The sequence below is a fragment of the Oreochromis aureus genome, linkage group 22, assembly GCF_013358895.1.
Source record: "Oreochromis aureus strain Israel breed Guangdong linkage group 22, ZZ_aureus, whole genome shotgun sequence".
Lineage (NCBI taxonomy): Eukaryota > Metazoa > Chordata > Actinopteri > Cichliformes > Cichlidae > Oreochromis > Oreochromis aureus.
Window position 1 is genome coordinate 10113096 of NC_052962.1, and position 19656 is coordinate 10132751.

At 39.7% G+C, this 19656-nt stretch overlaps 1 protein-coding gene across 1 annotated transcript; it reads left to right on the plus strand.

Moving 5' to 3' along the window:
• The first annotated feature begins 245 nt into the window (after nucleotides 1–245).
• Nucleotides 246–15259, plus strand: kpna6 (karyopherin alpha 6 (importin alpha 7)). Its single transcript, XM_031734395.2, has 14 exons — nucleotides 246–415; nucleotides 3546–3679; nucleotides 3808–3900; nucleotides 4093–4192; nucleotides 4309–4403; nucleotides 5176–5307; nucleotides 5399–5487; nucleotides 5600–5699; nucleotides 6626–6789; nucleotides 6881–6959; nucleotides 7315–7440; nucleotides 8525–8652; nucleotides 9085–9269; nucleotides 10048–15259. The coding sequence occupies exons 1-14, from the start codon at nucleotides 412–414 to the stop codon at nucleotides 10233–10235; spliced, it is 1617 nt and encodes a 538-aa protein (XP_031590255.1). The 5' UTR covers nucleotides 246–411; the 3' UTR covers nucleotides 10236–15259.
• The last annotated feature ends 4397 nt before the right edge of the window (nucleotides 15260–19656 follow it).

Consider the following 19656-nt stretch of genomic DNA (forward strand, 5'->3'; position numbering starts at 1 on the left):
GAGTAACAGCTGGCTGGGAAGTAGGATGCACTGTAACCCTAAATCGTGCCCTTCCCTACCAACCACTGTGGTGCTTTAATGACTGGCAAATCTATGAATAAACAGTTGGTTCTCCGTTTTGACCGAGGAAAATTTTAAGAATGAAATTAATCCTGTAGTAAATATTAAATTTTTAACATTTTGAATACATTTTGGCTATAAGGCATTCGTTACTGAATGTGAGTGAGTGTGACGTGTTTTGTGGGGCTCGGGCGTCCTCTAGTGGCAGGAAGTCGACGTTATATTTTGACGTTTCCGTCTCCGGCAGACATATTGCTTACCGGAGCAAATTCTGGAAAGCTAGAAGTGGGAAAGGATTTAAAATTGAATCACGTCTTCACAACTTAGCACAATAAACCCGCATAGGACACAATGGGTAAGCTGTTTGGCAAGTTCCTACAATAGACATGTGTTCAAAGTGGTTTTAAGATCCACTTTTGTCGTCGGACTTGACGGTTATGAAATCTTCATCCTGTTACTGTTGTTTAGCCAGTACGCTAACTCGTTAGCTAGGTGGCTAGTCGGCGTTGCTACGTAGTAAGGAAAGATGAGTTGCTATTTTACGTTAAGTCATTTGATATGTCTCCAAATTATCCGGTCTTTGGACAGTGTTTCCCTTTTTACAGTATGTCATGTTAGACACATTAAGGCAATTTTAACCAGAGATAACAGCTAGTGCCGTTTTTAGCCAACTTGAGGAAACTTGGCTAACAGCTAACCACGTTAGCACCGCGTTGTACCCTTTTCAGAGAAGACGCACGTATAGCTTAGAGCTTAAGTTAGTATTAGTGATGGCAATATAACGGCTTTATCGAACAAAATATGACTTAAGAGTTGTCAATTTTCCCTATTGGTTTTGTGTTTTTGCAACCGCCTGTAGCTTAACAGTTATCACATTACATAGGAGCTTTAAAGCGCTACTGCTGTTATTTTATATTATGAACGTTTTCTATCTGTCTGGTCGCTGCTGCTTGGCGGATATGGCGACTGTAACTTGGTGAGAGACTTCCAGCGTCGTAAAAAAAGTTTTAAATCAAAGCCTCTGGGGTGATACATTTAATAGTGGTGGTCGAGAGGCAGTGATTTGACTTTTTCCAGTAGCTGGCGCCTTCATTAGCTGCGTAATTTCACCCTTGCTCTTCAAACTCGGTGAATTATATAATAAGGTAAAATATTTATAATAAATTTTCATTCCTATGTTTAGTCAGTCGGCAGTGAAGTGGAAATGTGAGCTAACTGATTCCATGCGGCAAGTAGATGACAGACTGCTATCATCACAGCCGACTGTAAGCTCATAAGACAGAGCGCTCATGTGACACCATGTTTTCCAGACTGTTCTTATACAGTGCTGTGATAAATACACTTTGCAGTGACATTACTGGAGTATGTCGTGTTAAAAAGGCTATATCTAAAAGGGGTAAGAAGTACAGTTTCTGTCCCTGCGCATGTAACTGTATATTAAAAGGTGAATGTAAGTTCTAGGTATGAAAAGCAAAACTGGTGGGGAAGTTCCTTAAATCCTGTCCGCAAGACATTCTTTGTCTGTGATCTCAGCAAATACCTTGCTGATGAGCTTATCATTTCAGTGATTTGTTTCAGTGCTTATTGAATTAAACATGTTCATTTTGTAAATTTTGGGTCCTATTAGAGTTAACCCTGAAAGTGAAATTATTGGAATGACAGGGTGAAGCTGGTGGCTGCAGTCTCGCAGCAGCTATTAAGCCTGTCACGTGATATTGGAAGTTTAATAGACATCTAATGCAGCACACTCATGGGTTTCAGGACGTTCAGCCAACACCTCAGTTGTGCACCTTCAAATGAGACTGGGTGAAAGACCCCAAGAGATCCAGAAACATGGGTAGCTGCAATTGCTGATCCTTCCACAGGTTCACCTCCAGAAGCCTTACTCTGACTTTTACTTCTTCTAGAGCAGGCGTCTGCAACCTTCAACATCAAAAGAGCCTTTTTAGCTCCTCCTACCAAATAACAGAAGAAAAAGAGCAGCACATGTGGGTGATGGGGGAATGAGGGGGGCAGACAGACAGGTGATGGTTGTAATTGGGAGATGATAAATTAATACATATGGTATATGTATTAATAAGGTTACAGTTACCCCTAATGTTAACCCATGACTCACGAACCACAGGTTGCCGACCTCTGCTATAGATGCATCTCTCACACCAAAAGCTCACTTTGCGACATCTTCGTTCGAGCTGAACTAAACTGCGTTTGACTTCTGGCACCGTTGTGCCGCAGCTAATCTAACAAACACATTGCCGAAATGAGAGCATCCAGCTGCAACCTGTTCATGTGTGCCATCCATCCCTGTGGCTTTGCCATCTGCACACACGTGCTGAAGCTTTTCACAAAGGGGTTTGTGCTAATGCCCTGAAACCATAACATGACCTCAATTTCCGACACTTGTTCCGATATTTAACCTCAGAACCTCCCCACTGTTACAGTGGAGGGCTTTTGGCACACAAGGTTGGCATCGTTCTGTGGTGTCGACAGGTTTCGGTGCTGTCCCCCACCTCTCTTTCACTCCCCAATAGGCTCACATGTGACTCTGGGGTCTGCCTGGTGTCCCGTTCTGGTGGCATGACTGCACAAATGCTGAGAATGGGCAGTTTGGCCTGTGTGGGCACCGATTTGCGCTAACTCTGCGATTTAACTGAATAAATAGGTTTGTTCTGGGCTGGCTGACTGGTACGTAAATAGCTTGGCTGTGTAGGGGGGGTTTGCGTCCGTGCATGTGTGTATTTTAAGGCTGTGTTGTCCGGTTTTCATGAGCTTGTTTATGCAGGGTCTTTTTATATTGAGGCATGTGTGACAGCTGTTTCATCATCATCATAGCTTATTATTAGTAGGAATGAATGGATCCAACACCTTCCAGTTCAGATGCTATGTCAATACACTGCCTTCAGGTATCTGATGATACCAAGTACCGATCCAATCCAGTATAATTTATAAGCCGTCTAAAGACCTGTGAAATCAGTCTGTGTACGGCAACATTAGGTTTGGCCTAATTTTCAGTGCTTTTCAAGAATGTAATTTGTATATCTGTTGAAATGGTACTTATGAGTTAAATAATACAATTTTAACATAGTCTCATTTCACCTCATTATGAGATTCTTTACTGCATGCTGTGATCATGCATGGTCACCTGGGGCCTTCTTTTCCTGCTTATAGTCTCAACTATACCTCCTCACAAACTCCCACAGAGGTCTGTGGAGCAGAGCTGACGTTAGACAGGTGGAATTAAACTATAGTAGTCACGTTGCTTTTTAAGTGCAATAAAAGGTTCCCAACAAGTATTACACCAAATATGACAAGAGTTAGAGTGAGAAGGGAAAGCCTTTCAGCTTTCTTGTTTCTGGTTAAACTAAAACATGTTGTAGACATACAACTAAAAGTTGTTGATTTCTCAGGGATGAAAAAAAGAAAAAGCCTCTGTAAGTGCAAACATTGGTTTTTGATTTAATCGTCATGTGTCTTTGACCCATCAGAGCCGTCAGCCAGTCCGGCCAAGGATAACTACAGGATGAACCGATACAAGAACAAAGCACTGAATGCAGATGAGATGAGGCGCAGGAGAGAGGAGGAGGGCATCCAGCTCAGGAAACAGAAACGAGAACAGCAGGTATGAGACCAAATGTGACAAACCCACAGTTCATCAGGTTATTTGACTCCTGGATGAGATTATGTCACTGTGTAGTCTGTGTTCAGCATGTGAGTGTTTAGGTCTCTAACATCTTTTTGTAATCCCAGCTTTTCAAACGGAGGAATGTGGACATTCTCAATGAAGAAGAAGTCATGTTAGAGAGCCCACTGGTGGATTCTTACCTCAGCTCTCCAGTAACTGTGAGTAATTGATCATTATGTTTTTTTAACAAGTCTCACATGGACAAAAAGATGGTCACAGACTAGATGCATTTTTACGTCACGTTTGTGTAAATCAGTTTTTAGCCTGTTCTCCAGCTTGTGGATTGTAAACAAGGGAATCTGTTTTGAGTGGATGAAGTGTTTAAAGTGCTTGCACATGCCCTCTTGCAGGAAGGAGTTATTACCAGGGACATGGTAGAGATGCTTTTCTCAGAGGACCCAGAGCTTCAGCTTGCTACAACACAGAAGTTCAGAAAATTACTTTCCAAAGGTACCCAGTCATTGTAGTGTACTGAGAGTGATTCTACATAAGAGTGAAACCATTCGTCCTGTTCCCCATAGACCACAGAAAAGCCTACATGTAGTTTTGCCTCTTTGTTATTCCAGAGCCTAACCCACCAATTGATGAAGTTATAAACACACCTGGAGTAGTGGAGAGGTTTGTGGAGTTCCTGAAGAAGAGCAGCGACTGCACACTACAGGTCAGTTATTTATGTATTTATTTATTTATTTTTTAAATATACAGTCTTAAACCTCCAGAACATGCAGAGACTTCTGAATTGAGTACAAAAAAATGCAATATAATTTTTACCATGTCTTTGGTTGCAACCATGCTACTTTGCTCTTTAGGATGCCTTTAACAGAAAATAGTGCTGTAATCATCACACAGTCATCACACAGCCACGTCTTGTAATGCTTGACCTTACTGCACAGGTAAACATTGCAGTGTTTTCCTGAATGATAGGTGTCACCACTCAGACAATATCACCTCATCAGTGCTGATATAGGAGGAGGAGAAGAAGTCAAAACTTCCTCAGTCTTATCTTTTCAAACTGTGGAAATATTTCCCCGTGTGTAATCTGTGTCTCTGTCATTGAAATGACTGTAAAAACAGGCGCAATTGTCAATTCAATTCAATTCAGTTTTATTTATATAGTGCCAAATCACAACAACAGTCGCCTCAAGGCGCTTTACATTTAATTGTACGCTCATGTCTTCAACCCAGCTACAGCAGTACAACGTACCCGGTTCAAAATTTTCAAACAATATCAAGAGCAGTTCATCAGTCCTCCATGACACTGTGTTAGATTTTGTTGATGCAGCCAGCCAGCTGTAAGCAAGTAGAAACTTGAAAAGTGTTTTTAATTGCCATCATTCTTGCACATAGTAAATGCTGTTATCTACAGTTCCTGAGAGTCTCGCTAAAATGTCTTAAACTGCTGCTTGTTTCTCTGCTATGTCGTGTTGCTGCAGTTTGAAGCTGCCTGGGCGCTGACCAACATTGCGTCGGGAACATCCTTGCAGACAAAGACTGTGATTGAGGCCGGAGCAGTGCCGATCTTCATAGAACTGCTGAACTCTGATTTTGAGGATGTTCAAGAACAAGTAATGCACCGGTTCATAGATTGTTCGCTGTAATAAGTATCTTTCCATACTCTGCTATACCCAAGATTTTTATGTCTCACTGTTTCTTCAGGCTGTGTGGGCCCTCGGTAATATTGCAGGGGACAGTGCAGTGTGCAGGGACTATGTGCTGAACTGCAACATCCTTCCACCACTATTAATGTAAGTTCTTTTATTTCTGCTTTTGAGTCAAACCTTCCTACAGCTTTTCTCCCTGCGACATATTTCTAATATGACTTCCTGTATGGGCTTTTGATTTTCTTTGGTATTTCAGGCTTCTGACAAAGTCCACTAGACTGACTATGACTAGGAATGCAGTATGGGCTCTGTCTAATCTGTGCAGAGGAAAAAACCCACCACCTGCTTTTGACAAGGTACCACTCATCGAGTCAACACAAAGGATGCTTTAGGATCAGAAAGTTCTAGGAACTCTTCTGAGTGCCTATAGGGGTGTTCCCAGGAGACTCTCATGGCTTTAGGGTCATTCATGTCAATTTAGTTTCAATTAGCTGCTTTTTCTATGCAGACAAAGCTGAACATTCAAGTACGGATAAAGGCTCTTTGTTATATCAGCCGATCACTCTGTACTGTTACGAGTTTTCTGGCTAAACCATTAAAAGAAGTTAATTTAATACCAATGAAATGTATATCAGATTAAATCGAATGTTGAGTGGGAAGAGAATTGTAGTTTTCAATTATGCATTGTCTTCCTATGGTCAGTATATGAAAGATGTATTTAACTTCTAATAAATTCAAAAGTTTCAGAGATTTAGACTTCAGAAAAGCAACATTTCTGTTGAATATGACAGGAAGTTGCTGCTAATATTTACTTGTAATAAAAGTTAAACACATTCTAAAGTAAACAGAAGTCTGTAAAAGCCAGCCTGTGTGAGGAACACATGGCTGTGTCCCACAACCAGTCAGGTTGCCTGTATTTACCAATTCAGATCAACACTAGATGCTGGATTGTCACAGCTGCAGCATGTGAATGGTTTGGTTTTGGTCTTGAATCCTTCTACAATAACATTTCTCAGGCGGCACCACTGGTTTCTGCAGCTCTGTGTACTAGCTGACATTTTGTGGGAATTTTTCTTGCAGCATTCTTCTAAAACAGTCACTCTTTTGTTGTTACATTTCTTGCTTTGTGTGACCGTTTCAGCCACCTTAAAGACTCTGGCGGCTCTGCTTCGCTCAAATACTTTGTGTGGAAAGTTTTGACATGTTGTCTCTCAGTGATTTATGTTTGATGCTGAATTCATTGTTTGTCATGATACATATGCATTATGTTTGTGTTGTCTAGGTGTCACCCTGCCTGCCAGTGTTGTCCAGGCTATTATTTAGCAGTGACCCAGACTTGCTGGCAGATGCCTGCTGGGCTCTGTCCTACCTCTCAGACGGCCCCAACGATAAGATCCAAGCTGTCATTGATTCTGGTGTCTGCAGGCGCCTTGTAGAACTACTCATGTAAGATCAGGCTTTACTGTGTGTCATTACTGAACCTGTGAATTTGACCTGTAAATGTATTAAAATATTTCCCAACCCCATCTTTCTGCAGGCACACTGACTATAAAGTGGCTTCACCTGCCTTGAGAGCTGTAGGAAACATTGTCACAGGAGATGATATCCAAACACAGGTGAGACGATAATAAACTGAAGTTGGTTTGATGACTCCAAAGCTTGTTGCATGAAAGAGTGCCATAACATATTCAAAATCAGAACTTTTAAAGATTGTTGTTAAATCTTTAACAACATATAGTTCATTCATGGGACACTTTGCATTTTATATAGTATCTGAGAGAGAAACTTTATGTTGAAGAGGCGTTTGTGTCATCTTAATTTTAATGAGTGTTTGTTTCTCTCAGCTTACCAAATGTTTCAAATGCTGTTTGCTTTGTTAATAATTGCTGCTACAGCAGTGATGCAGTTCAAACATCTGACGCATGTTATAAAGAGCGTGTGAAGTTTTACCCTCTGCTCTGCTGTGTTTAGGTGGTGTTGAACTGCTCAGCCCTGCCCTGTCTGCTTCACCTCCTCAGCAGTGCTAAAGAGTCCATTCGCAAAGAGGCATGCTGGACCATCTCAAACATCACAGCAGGAAACCGAGCACAAATACAGGTATCACACTCTGAGTTCATTTCTCAGTTCTAATTAACTTTATATGACCCTGAACTATCTTTTACAAATTAAACAACGTGCAAGAGAAAAACTGAAACAGATTTTTAAAAAGTGAAACTACTGACTACTGTCAGTAGTTCCGCTAATATTAGTTCACTTAAATCATATAGGTTGGTGTTGTTAGACTCAGACACTGTGATCATGACTGTCATATTATTCTGGTGCAAATTTAGTTTTCCTGCTGCTTGAATTTTGTAGGATTTAATTGTCAGCATTACACAGTGTTGATTAATTTTATGTAATCACAGCTGTAATCAGAATCAGCATGAGAATCAGAAGACTTTATTTATCCCCAAAGGGCAATTAACAAACAACCGAGCAGCATACGTTGAAGATAAGGACAATAAGAACAGGCAATAGGAGTGAAATAATAAATACACAGAATATACAGTATATACAGTTTTAAAATTACACAGTTTTAAAATTAAAGTGACTGGAGGTGAATAAATAACTACAAGTGACTAAAAATGAATAAAGTGTCAGTAGTGTAAGAAGAGTGTAGTTTATGTTTATGGGTGTGGGAAATGTTCTTATTGGCTGGAGTTAAAAAGCAGGGTGGCTTTGGGGACAAAGGTGGCTCTCCTCCTCTCAGTGTCGATCTGTGTTTTATATATTTAGTGGTTTCACTGTGAAACATTCTTCTTTTGTGAGGGGCCAGAAAACAAGTGTCTTGTGTGTCACAGCTTTTCAGCTCCGTTTTAATCTAATGTGTGTCTGGCTGCACTGGGTGGCTATTTAGTGGAGATACTATGCCTTACTTGTAATTCAAACGTATTTTAACTCAACTTGTACTGACTGCAACCTTAGCCAGTAACTGTATTCAAGGTGCAAAGATTGGATTATATTGAAGAATTATTTTTATGTTAGTCAGTTTCTGTATTTTGGTCATATTGTAACCTCTAAAGCCCTGTCAAATAACATTAGTTTTTGTTAGTTTTATCTAGTGTATCAAGTTAATGATTTCAAATCAGTTTTGAATGTCTTTTACATTTCCCCAGTACTGATCTCTCATCCTCCTCCACAGACGGTAATCGATGCAAACATCTTTCCAGTACTGATTGACATTCTGCAGAAAGCTGAATTCAGAACCAGGAAAGAGGCAGCCTGGGCCATCACCAATGCCACGTCTGGAGGAACACCAGAGCAGATCAGGTTAGCTTCGCAAGATTCATTTAGTTGACAGTCCCTCCATTGTCATTTAATCACATCAGTAGCAGATCAGATGAGTAGCTTAAGTCAATTGATGGTTTTTAATTATAAGACTTTTAGAGATGATTTAAAGTTGGTACTATATTGATTCAAAAAGCATTCTGCAGCAAAATGTTTTCTCGAGGAGCAAAAAAGATTTCAGCTGGTTGATGAGTCTAATGGGGTTTTCTCTTTGAGGAGAAAATCAATTAACAGCTTGTTAGAAATGAAAATCCCCATGCAGAATTTGGGTGATTAGAAAAATAAGGAGGTATAATAAGTGCATGAAAGTGAGGCGATAATGTGAAAGAGCTGTGAAGAACTCAGACTTAATTGTAAAGTAAATAAATGAATCACCTGCATTCATCTGCCTTATCCATGTCTGTTTGCATAAAGATATCTGGTGAACCTGGGCTGTATTAAGCCCCTGTGTGACCTGCTCACTGTGATGGACTCAAAGATTGTTCAGGTTGCTCTCAACGGACTAGAAAACATCCTGAGACTGGGCGAGCAGGAAGCCAAACAGGAGAACAACGGCACCGGAGTTAATCCTTACTGCAGCCTCATTGAAGAAGCCTATGGTAAGCTGCAGGAAATGCACACAAACATGCATGCTGAAAAAAACATTTGATTTGGATTTGATGCAGTTTGCATATAATACAGCATTACTGGAAAACTTTCAGTGTCACAGACAGAGATGATCAGTGCTGATAGGCTGGTAGCTTTATCACTTTGGCAGACACTAAGGCCATATTTCCCTAAATGAACCTCATAAAAGACATAAAGGCATAAAACTAATGATTGAGGTCATAAAGTTAACAGGAAAGTTTCTTGAGGTCACAGAGTACGGAAGCCACTTGTCTTTTTGACACCATACTAGTTGCCCTCTGCTGGCCATTAGAAAGAATGCATGTTTAAGGCGCCTGAATTAGCTGCAGCCACGGACGCTACATCTGTCTTCTGTATATGATCTGTAGCTGGTAGTGGTACTCATTCTTTTGTTCTGGAGATCACCTGTGACCTGGAGGGCAACTAACCACACAACCTGAAATTGGTTCACATGTAAGACCGAATAGTGATTACTGTGGTGAGCTGCAGTCCAGCCCAGAGTTTGAGTTTTTCCACAGGATGAGACTCTCTGGAGAGGCAGCTATTTAAATCCCTCCATTAGGGCAAATAAAATGTCAAGCTTCTGCTTTTTTCTAAGGCTGTCATACATAGTACACCACCGGAGGCAGAACGTAGGACAGCTGAATTTAAAAAAAGTTTGCGTTTTTTTTTTTTTTTTTTTTTTTTTTTTTTTTTTTTTTTTTTTTTAGTTTAACAGCCATTCTAATATTCTGTTCCTTGTTTTTCCAGGTCTTGACAAAATAGAGTTCCTCCAGAGTCACGACAACCAGGAGATTTACCAGAAGGCCTTTGACCTAATTGAGCACTACTTTGGTGTTGAGGACGAGGACAGCAGTCTTGCCCCTCAGGTGGACCAGGCCAACCAGCAGTTTCTCTTCCCTCAGCAGGAGGCCCCCATGGAAGGCTTTCAGCTATAAGTCAGCCACCCTTTCCTCTCCATACCTCCTCTCATGGATGGCTCCTTTTTACCACCGTGCCACCCTCCCTGAACCTCCACTAAATCACCATGAGGCCACACCCCCTACCCTTTGGAGGAATGCTAAAATTGTTCCGCTCTTCAGCCTGAAGATGCCTCGCCCACTTTCATTGTTTCCAATCAGTGTACTGACCTCCTGCAGGGCAGACTCTCATGTTTCCTGGCTGAGGGGAGGGCGCCACACAAACTCCCATTACAGCTAGAAGAGGAAGTAATCACCAGTGTGTGAGTCCTCCCTGGCTTCAAAACGCACACCCAGACATCTTCCTGTCATTTGACAGCGCTTAGATTCTCTCATTGGCAGCAGTGGTGATTTGTTAGTGTCTTTATATACACTTTCATTTCTTTTCCAACCGGAAATCTTCTGTTTTCAGGATTATCCATACAGAGTGTGCAGACTGGGGTGCATGAGCAGAATCTGCCCAACTCTTCGTGTCACTATGACTCAGTGCAATTCAAAAAATACTTAACATGATCCCTTTTTTTTTTTTTTTTTTTTTCCCTCCTCACCCTTTATTTATCTGCCTCCGCCCCTTTTTATTTTTAAATTATTTTAATTTTTTAGTTTTATTTTTAGTGCTTGTGATATTTTCTTTTGCTTTGCCTGCTCCCAGTCAGTAGGCCTAGGCCTGCTCTCTGCATATCTGCTCAAGGTGAGAAGAAAAAATAATCTTTATGGGGTTTAGAGCCACAGATGTAAACCCCAAAGTTTGTCACCCTGAGTTGGATGCCCAAGCTAGGAAGCATGATTTGTTTTTGGGTTTTTTTGTTTGTTTGTTTTTTAAGCGGGTGGCAAGAAGGGTGAAACTTTATCAAACAGAAGGGCTGTGAATGTTTTTTTGTTTGTTTTTGTTTTTTGTTTTTTCGAAGAGGTTATGTTAAAACGTCTAGAAAAAATATCCAGGTTTTGAGGGTGAAATAGTTAGAGATCCAATGTTCGTAGTGTGCCGTGTTATTAATAACATTTGAATTATGAAGTGATCTAACTATTAAAAAAGGCATAGTTGGGGATTTAGGAGGAGAAGAGCTGTTGGCAGCGAAAGCAGCAAGAATTAAGAGCCTGGGGACGATGTCTTGAACCCCAGTGTTAACTGGTTGTTGCTGGCCTGCTAGCCCCCTCCACTTCCCCTGGTGTATGTGGTAGGGTTTTTGCATGGTGTTATATTACCCTGCCTACAGCCCTGAGCATCCCTGGCCAAACACTACAAGGAGTCGTTGCTTCTTTGTAAACATCATTTGGAGTCGAAAGCAGGAACCGGGCCGGATTCGGTGCTGTTAACAGTGATTGTGTATTGACGGTGGTGGTGTCGTGTATAGTGGTAGAGTTTATCTATAATCTATGGCATTCTATATCACTATATATTTTTGAGGAATGGCAACGATATAATGATTTTGCATGGGTTCATTGTAATATGTATCGATGTAAATTGCCTATTCTCTGCCTGGCAGGGACGGTCTGCACCACTTCCTCGTGTGTCTAACGACAAATGGTGTTTAGCCGGGGATGGAGCTCAAAGAAATAACAAGCCTAACTGCAACAGAAATTCAAGTATAAGTGTATATTTGAATTTTGGTGTATTTGCATTATATAAATATATATATATATATATATATATATAAAAATATATTTGCGCACACTTCATGCACACTTGCATACACCAGCAGACACACTGTACACACACTGTACACACACCTCACACAGATGAGTGGCTAGTAGTAACTAAAATGGTTTCCATAATCTTTGGATTTAAAAAAAAAAAAACTAAATTTAAAAGAGTTTGTTTTGAAGTTTTGATTCTCCAAAATGTGAACATATTGGATGTTTTTTGTTTTTTACTTATTATTTTATATTTAAAAATCCTGCTTTTTGGAGCAGATGAAGGGTTATTTCCCAAAATCCTAAGGATTGCTTTGAAACTGTTTTAGTTGTTTCTAGCCTTGTGACTTCTGATGGTTAAAGTGAGTCCTGTAAACTCTGACCTGAAGTCGGTTTGACCTCTAACAGAAGCTGGTCTCAGGTCAGCGCTCAGGCTTTGTGGATGGAGCTGAACTGTTGTTGTGTGATGTTTGACTTATGGGGCACTCTGTGAGGGAGGGATCTATTGACTCAGTGACCCAATCAGAGTCTGGGAGCCCTCTGTTCTGTGGATTACTGAAGCATCTCCAACTTAAGACCATGAACCTCTACATTAAGTCTTTGTCAGCGAGATTAGGAATAGATCAGTCTGCTTAATAGCAAATATATTTTGACAAAAGCAATTCTTTCTTATTGGGTAAAAAACAAATTAAATTCACAGGCATATTTTTCCATTTAGAAGTGTGTGTTAATCTTCTGTCTCAGTGGATGACACCGTCATGGGAGACTTCTATTGGTTCATAGCTTGGGAGGGGTGTTATGTGGTGTTAGGCACTCTTGGGTGTTGTGAAGTGCAGTGAGAGTTAAAACTTCTCCTCCTATGTTTGTTGTGTGGTTGCTTACTGTGAGACAGACATTTGCAGTCGGTCGGTATCCGTCATTACTTTTAGAGGAATTAATCCTTGTTGGAAAATTTTTGTTGCAGGCTGACGAGCTGTAATCGACTCCACCTGCGCTGTTATCTCTCTTGCTACTGCGCTACATTTTGTACTCCGGACCTTCGCCCTCACACACGACTACAGACTGAACTCTGGTGACAGAAAAAATCACGAGAGAGAGTTTTTCAAGGCAAAAAATGCCACACACAGAAAATTCTTTACGACTTATCATGAGTGAATTCTGAACAAATAAAGTCTGTTGTTGTGATGCACAACCTTTCACCAGACCAGCACGTTTTAACCGGGTGTTGCTGCACAGACAGATCGGCAATTTCACTTTCAGGATTGTTCCACTCTGACTTCCAGCGTAGATCGGCAGTAGAGCACGTGATGGTGACAAGATTTTTGTGTTTGCACGTTGGGTTTGCGGTGTTGTCCACAGAACGCGTGTCCTCCCAGTAGATGTAAAAGGTTGAATCAAGAGTTATATGAGGATCAAGAACTTGCTTCTACACTCCTCATGTGTAGGGGCAGCATTTACGACTGAAGTCTTTGATTTGATGGCCAAGTCTGTGCTTGGCTAGCAGATGATAACAGAATTTGCAGTTTTTAAAAATATTAATAAATAAATCAGTGAATCAACCGGGGGGGGGATAAAGTGTAAAATAAAAATGCACTCCTATTCACAAAAGTGCCAATCCGACCAACAAAGACTAGAGGTTCTTATGTATCTGTCTTTGACTTAAACATTTGTTTTTCTTTATATCTTTTATTTACTTGAATGTTGCACATGTTTTTTTGTGCAAAAACATTGCTGCTCTATTTTTCTTATCTTTAAAGTTACATGATTTGCCATGGTTTGTTTGGATAAGTGGCATTCTTTACTGTGGGCGCCTATAAAAAGGAAAAAAAAAAAGGAATTTAATTAAAGAAAGCCAATTGTCCTCTGTCGGGGGGGGGGGGTAAAGGACTAAACGAACGAATCAAACTGGTCTTTTCCAGCTGCTGTCCATTGGTGTGATGGTCCCCTCTGTAACAGTCTTCTAATAGTTTTCACTGTGCACAGATGAGCAGTGGGTTCATATTCATGATGTCACGACCTGCAGCCAGTCGCTCTCTGCAAAAAAAAAAAAAAAAAAATTCTGCACTGATACAAACTTTGTAATGATGTGGCACATAATGCAAATAATGGAAACCTAAGCAGCTGTCAGGGCAGACAGATGCAGGTACTGACCTAACTGTCCACGTTAGTTTACCAAAGTTTTGTCCTCAAGAAGGCTGAAAAATTTCCTTGATGTTTAGTTTGTATGACTTTATGTGATTGGCTTGTGTCGACCCGGTCAGAATGACTGACAGATTCCTTCAGGCCGTTTAAACCTTGCCTCTCTTCATTAGAAGCCGCACTAGATGGCATGCTCTCTCACTCCTGAGTTTTCTTTTCTCTTAAATTCAGGCGCTCTTTAAGGAGTTGGAAAAATGTGTAGATTAATCCAGAAGACTGCAATAAAACATTGTCCAAAAAAAAAGAAAATCAGCCACCCCGAGAGGCAAAGGCCCACCTACAGGAAGAGCAGCTCTCACAGGTGACACTCCTTCCACTGGGTGGAGCGAACACAGGCTACTACTTGACATTTTTCTAAGATAAAAACAAAAGAAGTTTAAATAAATCTGGGATTCAGAAATAGTACAATGATTTACATTAAAAGTATTATAATTTAAACTATATGTATGTTCTGATACATTGACAGGGATTCAGATGTAATTCTAATCACTTCTAAGAAGTGGAGAAAAAGCCTCATTAGAACATGTCACACGAAAAAAAAAAAAAAAAATAGGTGGTGAGGATACAAGCTTCTCTTTTTTGTTTTTGCTTTTCTTGATCTTTTTCCTGATCAGGATATTCTGGGCTATATTTTTGGATAAATGTGTTTAAAGTTCCTCGTCAGGCTGCGTGATCAGGAATCTTGTAATCTATCGGGGATTAAACAGAAATCACTAAAAATCACAAATCCGACGTGTCTTCCGTCCTAGGAGCTGTTGGTGTCTTTATCAAAATCTAAAGTAACGTCTACGCTACAAATGTTTACAATGCTTCGTGTTTGTAATAATACTTTTCATATGCCATCACTGACCAGTCGTGCTTCTGCTCTGGTCCTCTCATTTCTTTTACACGTATTTATTTTCTCTATTCTTGTTTATGGTTTTTCATTTGCTCCAAACGACCCATCTTTAAACTGTGACTCGACTTGACTTTTACCGACGGTATGAATGAGCGACGAGAAACTAGTACACTTCAAAACTGAACATGACACACAAACATGAACATGAAGAAAAGATGCATACAGGAAATGGCAACAATTTAAAAAATGTAAAGAAAGCATATTGAGTTAAAAAAAACTGTTCAGTGGAAATATTGTACAAATCCAATAAAGTTATGTTGCAACCCTTTAATGAGTTTTTCTTCCTCAGTGTTCTTTCATGTTGGAATGTTGACGGTGATATTTAATGTGAAACATTAATGTAAATATGCCATAGAAGGCAAAAACAGTTGGTATAATTCTTACAAGCCTGATGTTCAGGATTGGGTGTCACCAGTTTTATTAAACACAGAACTCTCGTAGGCAAACTTTCTTTTAATGTCTCAAAGGAAATTTTTCTTCAGGAGTCGTTCTCCAGACTTACTAAAGGACATTCAAAGCTATTGTTCTTTTACCTGTCAAGCTGATCGCACAATGACAGGCCAGTCATGACTGATCGTGTTCAACAGTGTTTTGACTTTTTTCCCTCTCTCTTCTATGCTCGTATGCTTTTACTGCATTGGTAGTGTGTTTGGGATTATTCTCAAGCGGAGAAATAAAGCTGTTGCCAGTCAGACACTTTCCAGATGGAGACTGCACGCTGGATCAAAATCATATTTTCTGCATTCAGAATTTCGCCAGTTTTTCTTCCTCAACCATGTTTTATACATGGCTGTAGGCACTTACTGTTGTGCTCTACTCACATAAAATAAATTAAAATTTGGATTAATTGCTCCAGCACACCTGTTGCCACTGACTTTACAGTCCAGTTCTTGTGTAATTTGGCTCAGCCTCCTTAAGACTGGCTTTTTGGAAGCCATTCTTCCACTCAGACCATTTCTGATGAGGCTTCAGTGAACAGCAGATGGATCCCTCAGGTCCTGTGTAAGGTATACATGACTTTCAGACACTCTTCACCTATTGTAGGTGGTTTTTTAGGCCTTAAGATGCATTTGACAGTTTGTCAAATGGTAAATATTTGAAGTCTTCAGGAAAGACTCACTCAGAGGCTGGTCTTTTACATTCGGTCCATTTTCATCATCTTTTTCCTGCCGTTGCATTTATCTGCCCATCAGGGACTCTCAACCATTAACTGTGCTGTTTATATTGCTCTGTTAACCATGACAATGGGACTAGAGCTCTGTAGTAGCCACCAGGTAGTCCAGCTTTCATGCAAACATTGCTGCTGTTTGCTTTCACTCTAGATGGAAAACTAGAGCTGTATGTTTCAGGTTTTTAGAAATCCTTCAGTCAGAGCATAGCTCACTACTTTCCATCTAAAGATGTTGTACTAACTTCAAACTCAGTTGAACTCAGTTTGGACACAGAAATGGCTAACAAGGTCATACTAACATATGGATTTTTTTTTATATACAGTCTATGTCTTTCTTTCTTTTTATTTGAATAAAAAATACTTGGAATCCTGTAGATCCCAACAACTCATGAAGTAGGAATTTCAGGAAGAAGCTACTGTATCAACACCAACGCCACACATGCTGATGGAGGAAGGAGAAAAGAGAATGAAAATGAACAAGCTTGGTAGGGCAGTGTGACAGAAAGCAGCACAAATGGAAACAGATCAGTTAAACATCAAACACATCATTAGCATTAAAAGGATTTGCACATACAGCACAGGCAGGAACATACTTAAATTTACCGCAGTTATATTTATACAAATGATTGTGGTCAGTAAAAAATCCAGAATTTCTCATTGGAGGATTATGGTGCAGTATGATGGGGCTTTCAGTCATTTATGTGTACCAGCCCATTATGATATAAAAAGAAACAAAATGTCAGACAAGCAATGTTCCCTCTAAGCTGCGCACGTGCGCAATTGCGCACTGCTGGCACGGTCTCTGCGCACAAAAAAAATTAACCTGAATTGAAGTTAAAATGAATACTTTAACAATTCTGTTTTGCAGTGTTAGTCAGTAAGTGACTGGCTGCTCCCATATTGTATTAGAACGATGCCACCTTATCCCAAAGACCAGCCAATAATGCGATTCACATTCGTATATACGCAGCTAATCAACGTGGTTGACAGGCTATGACAGCGTCCTTATGTGCCGACACCGGTGTTTTAGCTAGCAAAGCGGCGTGGCTGATGTGGAGTGAAGCCACATTAATGACAACGTGTACAGCCATTGGAGATGTGAGCAGGACAGACGGAACAATTGACGGAAAATGTGTGGACTTTATACCAGTTTTTAAATTGTGTTGATAGGCCACGTAAAACCAGAGTTATGATAAAAATATCTGCAATGTTTGGTTTTCTTCCTGAATACTGTCGTTGTTTAGATTTACTGCGGGAAGAAACGGTAAAAACGGCGTTTTATAAGGAAAACGCTCGAAAGCACTCTCCGCCTGTGAGCAAGAACAAACTCCACCCCCCTCTCCCTTTCCTATTCGTCCAAAAAAGTACCATGTCGACCAATCAAAAAATGATATGGCAACGTGGCATCTAGTTGTTAAGAAACGGGGGGAAGTTTTAGGAGTGACGGCGGTGTTTTGAGATGTGAGAGATTTGAGACGTTTAGCGCAAATCTTGTGTAGTTAGTGTGTAGTTAGTGTGTAGTGTAGTCAATAGTTTTGTTGTGTGTGTCAGAACAATGAAGCGGCTGCTGAATGTTACAGGTGTTACAGGAGTGATACATCTCCTGTTGTCAGGCCTGCAGGTATCAGGCTGTTGTTCTCCTTTATCTCATAGTGGACAGAAATTATTTTTTGGAGTGGCACAAATAATTTGTGTGGCATCAGATTTGATGCAGAACAGCTGATTGTTCTGTAAATAGTTTGAAATGTTTATTTAAAAATGCCTTGGCTGCATTTAAAAAAAATAAATAGCTGCAAAAATCTTTGTTGTTTGCCAAACTGAGTTACTTTTTTGAAGTAGTAACTATATAATTAATTGCCCAACATTGGTCATTATATACTGTATTTTGCAGACAGAGTTACAGGACTTTCTCCCAGACCACAGACTCATAATACAAGTCAGAGCTTTTTTTTAAAAAAAAAAGAAAGAAAGTTGTGTTTTCAAAATTGGAGTTCAAGTTATTTTTTACTTTCAATAGTGTTAACATACTACACAGATCATGAACAGGATTTTTTTAAATTTCATTGTAAGTGGGCTAAAGCAGTTAATTAAAAGTAGTCTAACATAAATGTAAATGCTGTAATTTGATTATTTTAAAAAACCATGTAACTTGGATGGATTAGATGCTGGCGTGACCACAGTGCACACGTCTGATGTCGCTCACAGTGGTCCAAGGGATCGCTCAGGGAGTTTGTGTGTTCGCTCAGACACGTGAAAAATTAGAGGGAACATTGCAGACAAGGTTTTCAAACATAGAAACAAAAAGCATTTTAATTGATTAAGCAATTAGCTGCAGCGGGAAACAGAAATGAGCAAAAACTGAAAGAAAGGCTACAAAATCAGCGGGAGGAGGAAAAGATGACAATACAGATGCAAGTTGGGATAAATAAAGTTAGCAGGATGGAACCAGTTGTGCCAAAAAGTGATTTGTGGTAAAATAAAATAAAAAATCCATATTTAAACTGTTCTAAAGGAGTGTTTTTTTAAGAAAAAAGAAAATTAATTTAATTCAGTTGTATTTATATAGCAACAAATCACAACAACAGTCATCTCAAAGTGAGAGAAAACCTAAACAGTCAGACAACGTGGTGACAGTGGGAAGTAAAAACTCCCTTTTAACAGGAAGAAACCTTCAGCAGATCAGCTGGAGTTTTATTGTAAAAACTGGGTGGAAAATGATTGAACAAATCTATTAATATATGGTGAGTTTTGATCTAAGTTCAGTCTGTCTGTTACTCCCAAAAAGTACACAGTGGTGTTTGATCCCAATGCAACTTTCAATAAAGTTGGTTTAAAATGATATGTTGGCCTATGCTCTGCCAAACATGTGGCAAACACATGTTTGGCAGAATGACATCAAGTCATTTTGAGCCCGAGAGGACATTCCTGTCACAAGGTAGAAGCTGCAATTAGTTTTTGGCAAAGTGGCTTTGCTTGGTAAAGCATCTGACTGACATTAAAATGTATTTTCCAGAGAGATCTGGCAAAGAGAGTAGCAAACACTGTGACCAAAAAGGACTGGATTGGTTATAATGAATTTAAAGATTTAAAGATACAGTTCATTTCTTTATTTTATATATAACCCCTTCATGAATCATGTTGACACCTCTATTTAAAATTATAAGCAAAGGTACTACACATAGAAAACTTATAGAAACATTAGAAATTGCTTTTTGGACACATCTGTAAAAGCGTTTTACACGCTGAACTAAACCGTACACCAGGAATGTCAAACTCATTCTATTTTCATCTTAAGTGGGACAAACCAGTGAAAATCCCCCTTCTGTACACGAATTGAACTACTATTTAATCAATTGGACATCTTAATAAAAATAATATGTGTATCTGAATATCTGTTTTTCAGTGATAAAGAGATGCTACTGTAATCAGTCTTTCAGTATGACTCTTTGGGCTTAAATTATAAGAAGTAAATGTATAAAATTACAAAAAACATCAGT

Excerpts from the sequence above, each read along its gene's own strand:
- kpna6 (XM_031734395.2), top strand. Across the intron at positions 3,680-3,807 it reads AACAGAAACGAGAACAGCAG|CTTTTCAAACGGAGGAATGT; the intron begins GTATGAGACCAA and ends TTGTAATCCCAG. Across the intron at positions 8,653-9,084 it reads GGAACACCAGAGCAGATCAG|ATATCTGGTGAACCTGGGCT; the intron begins GTTAGCTTCGCA and ends GTTTGCATAAAG.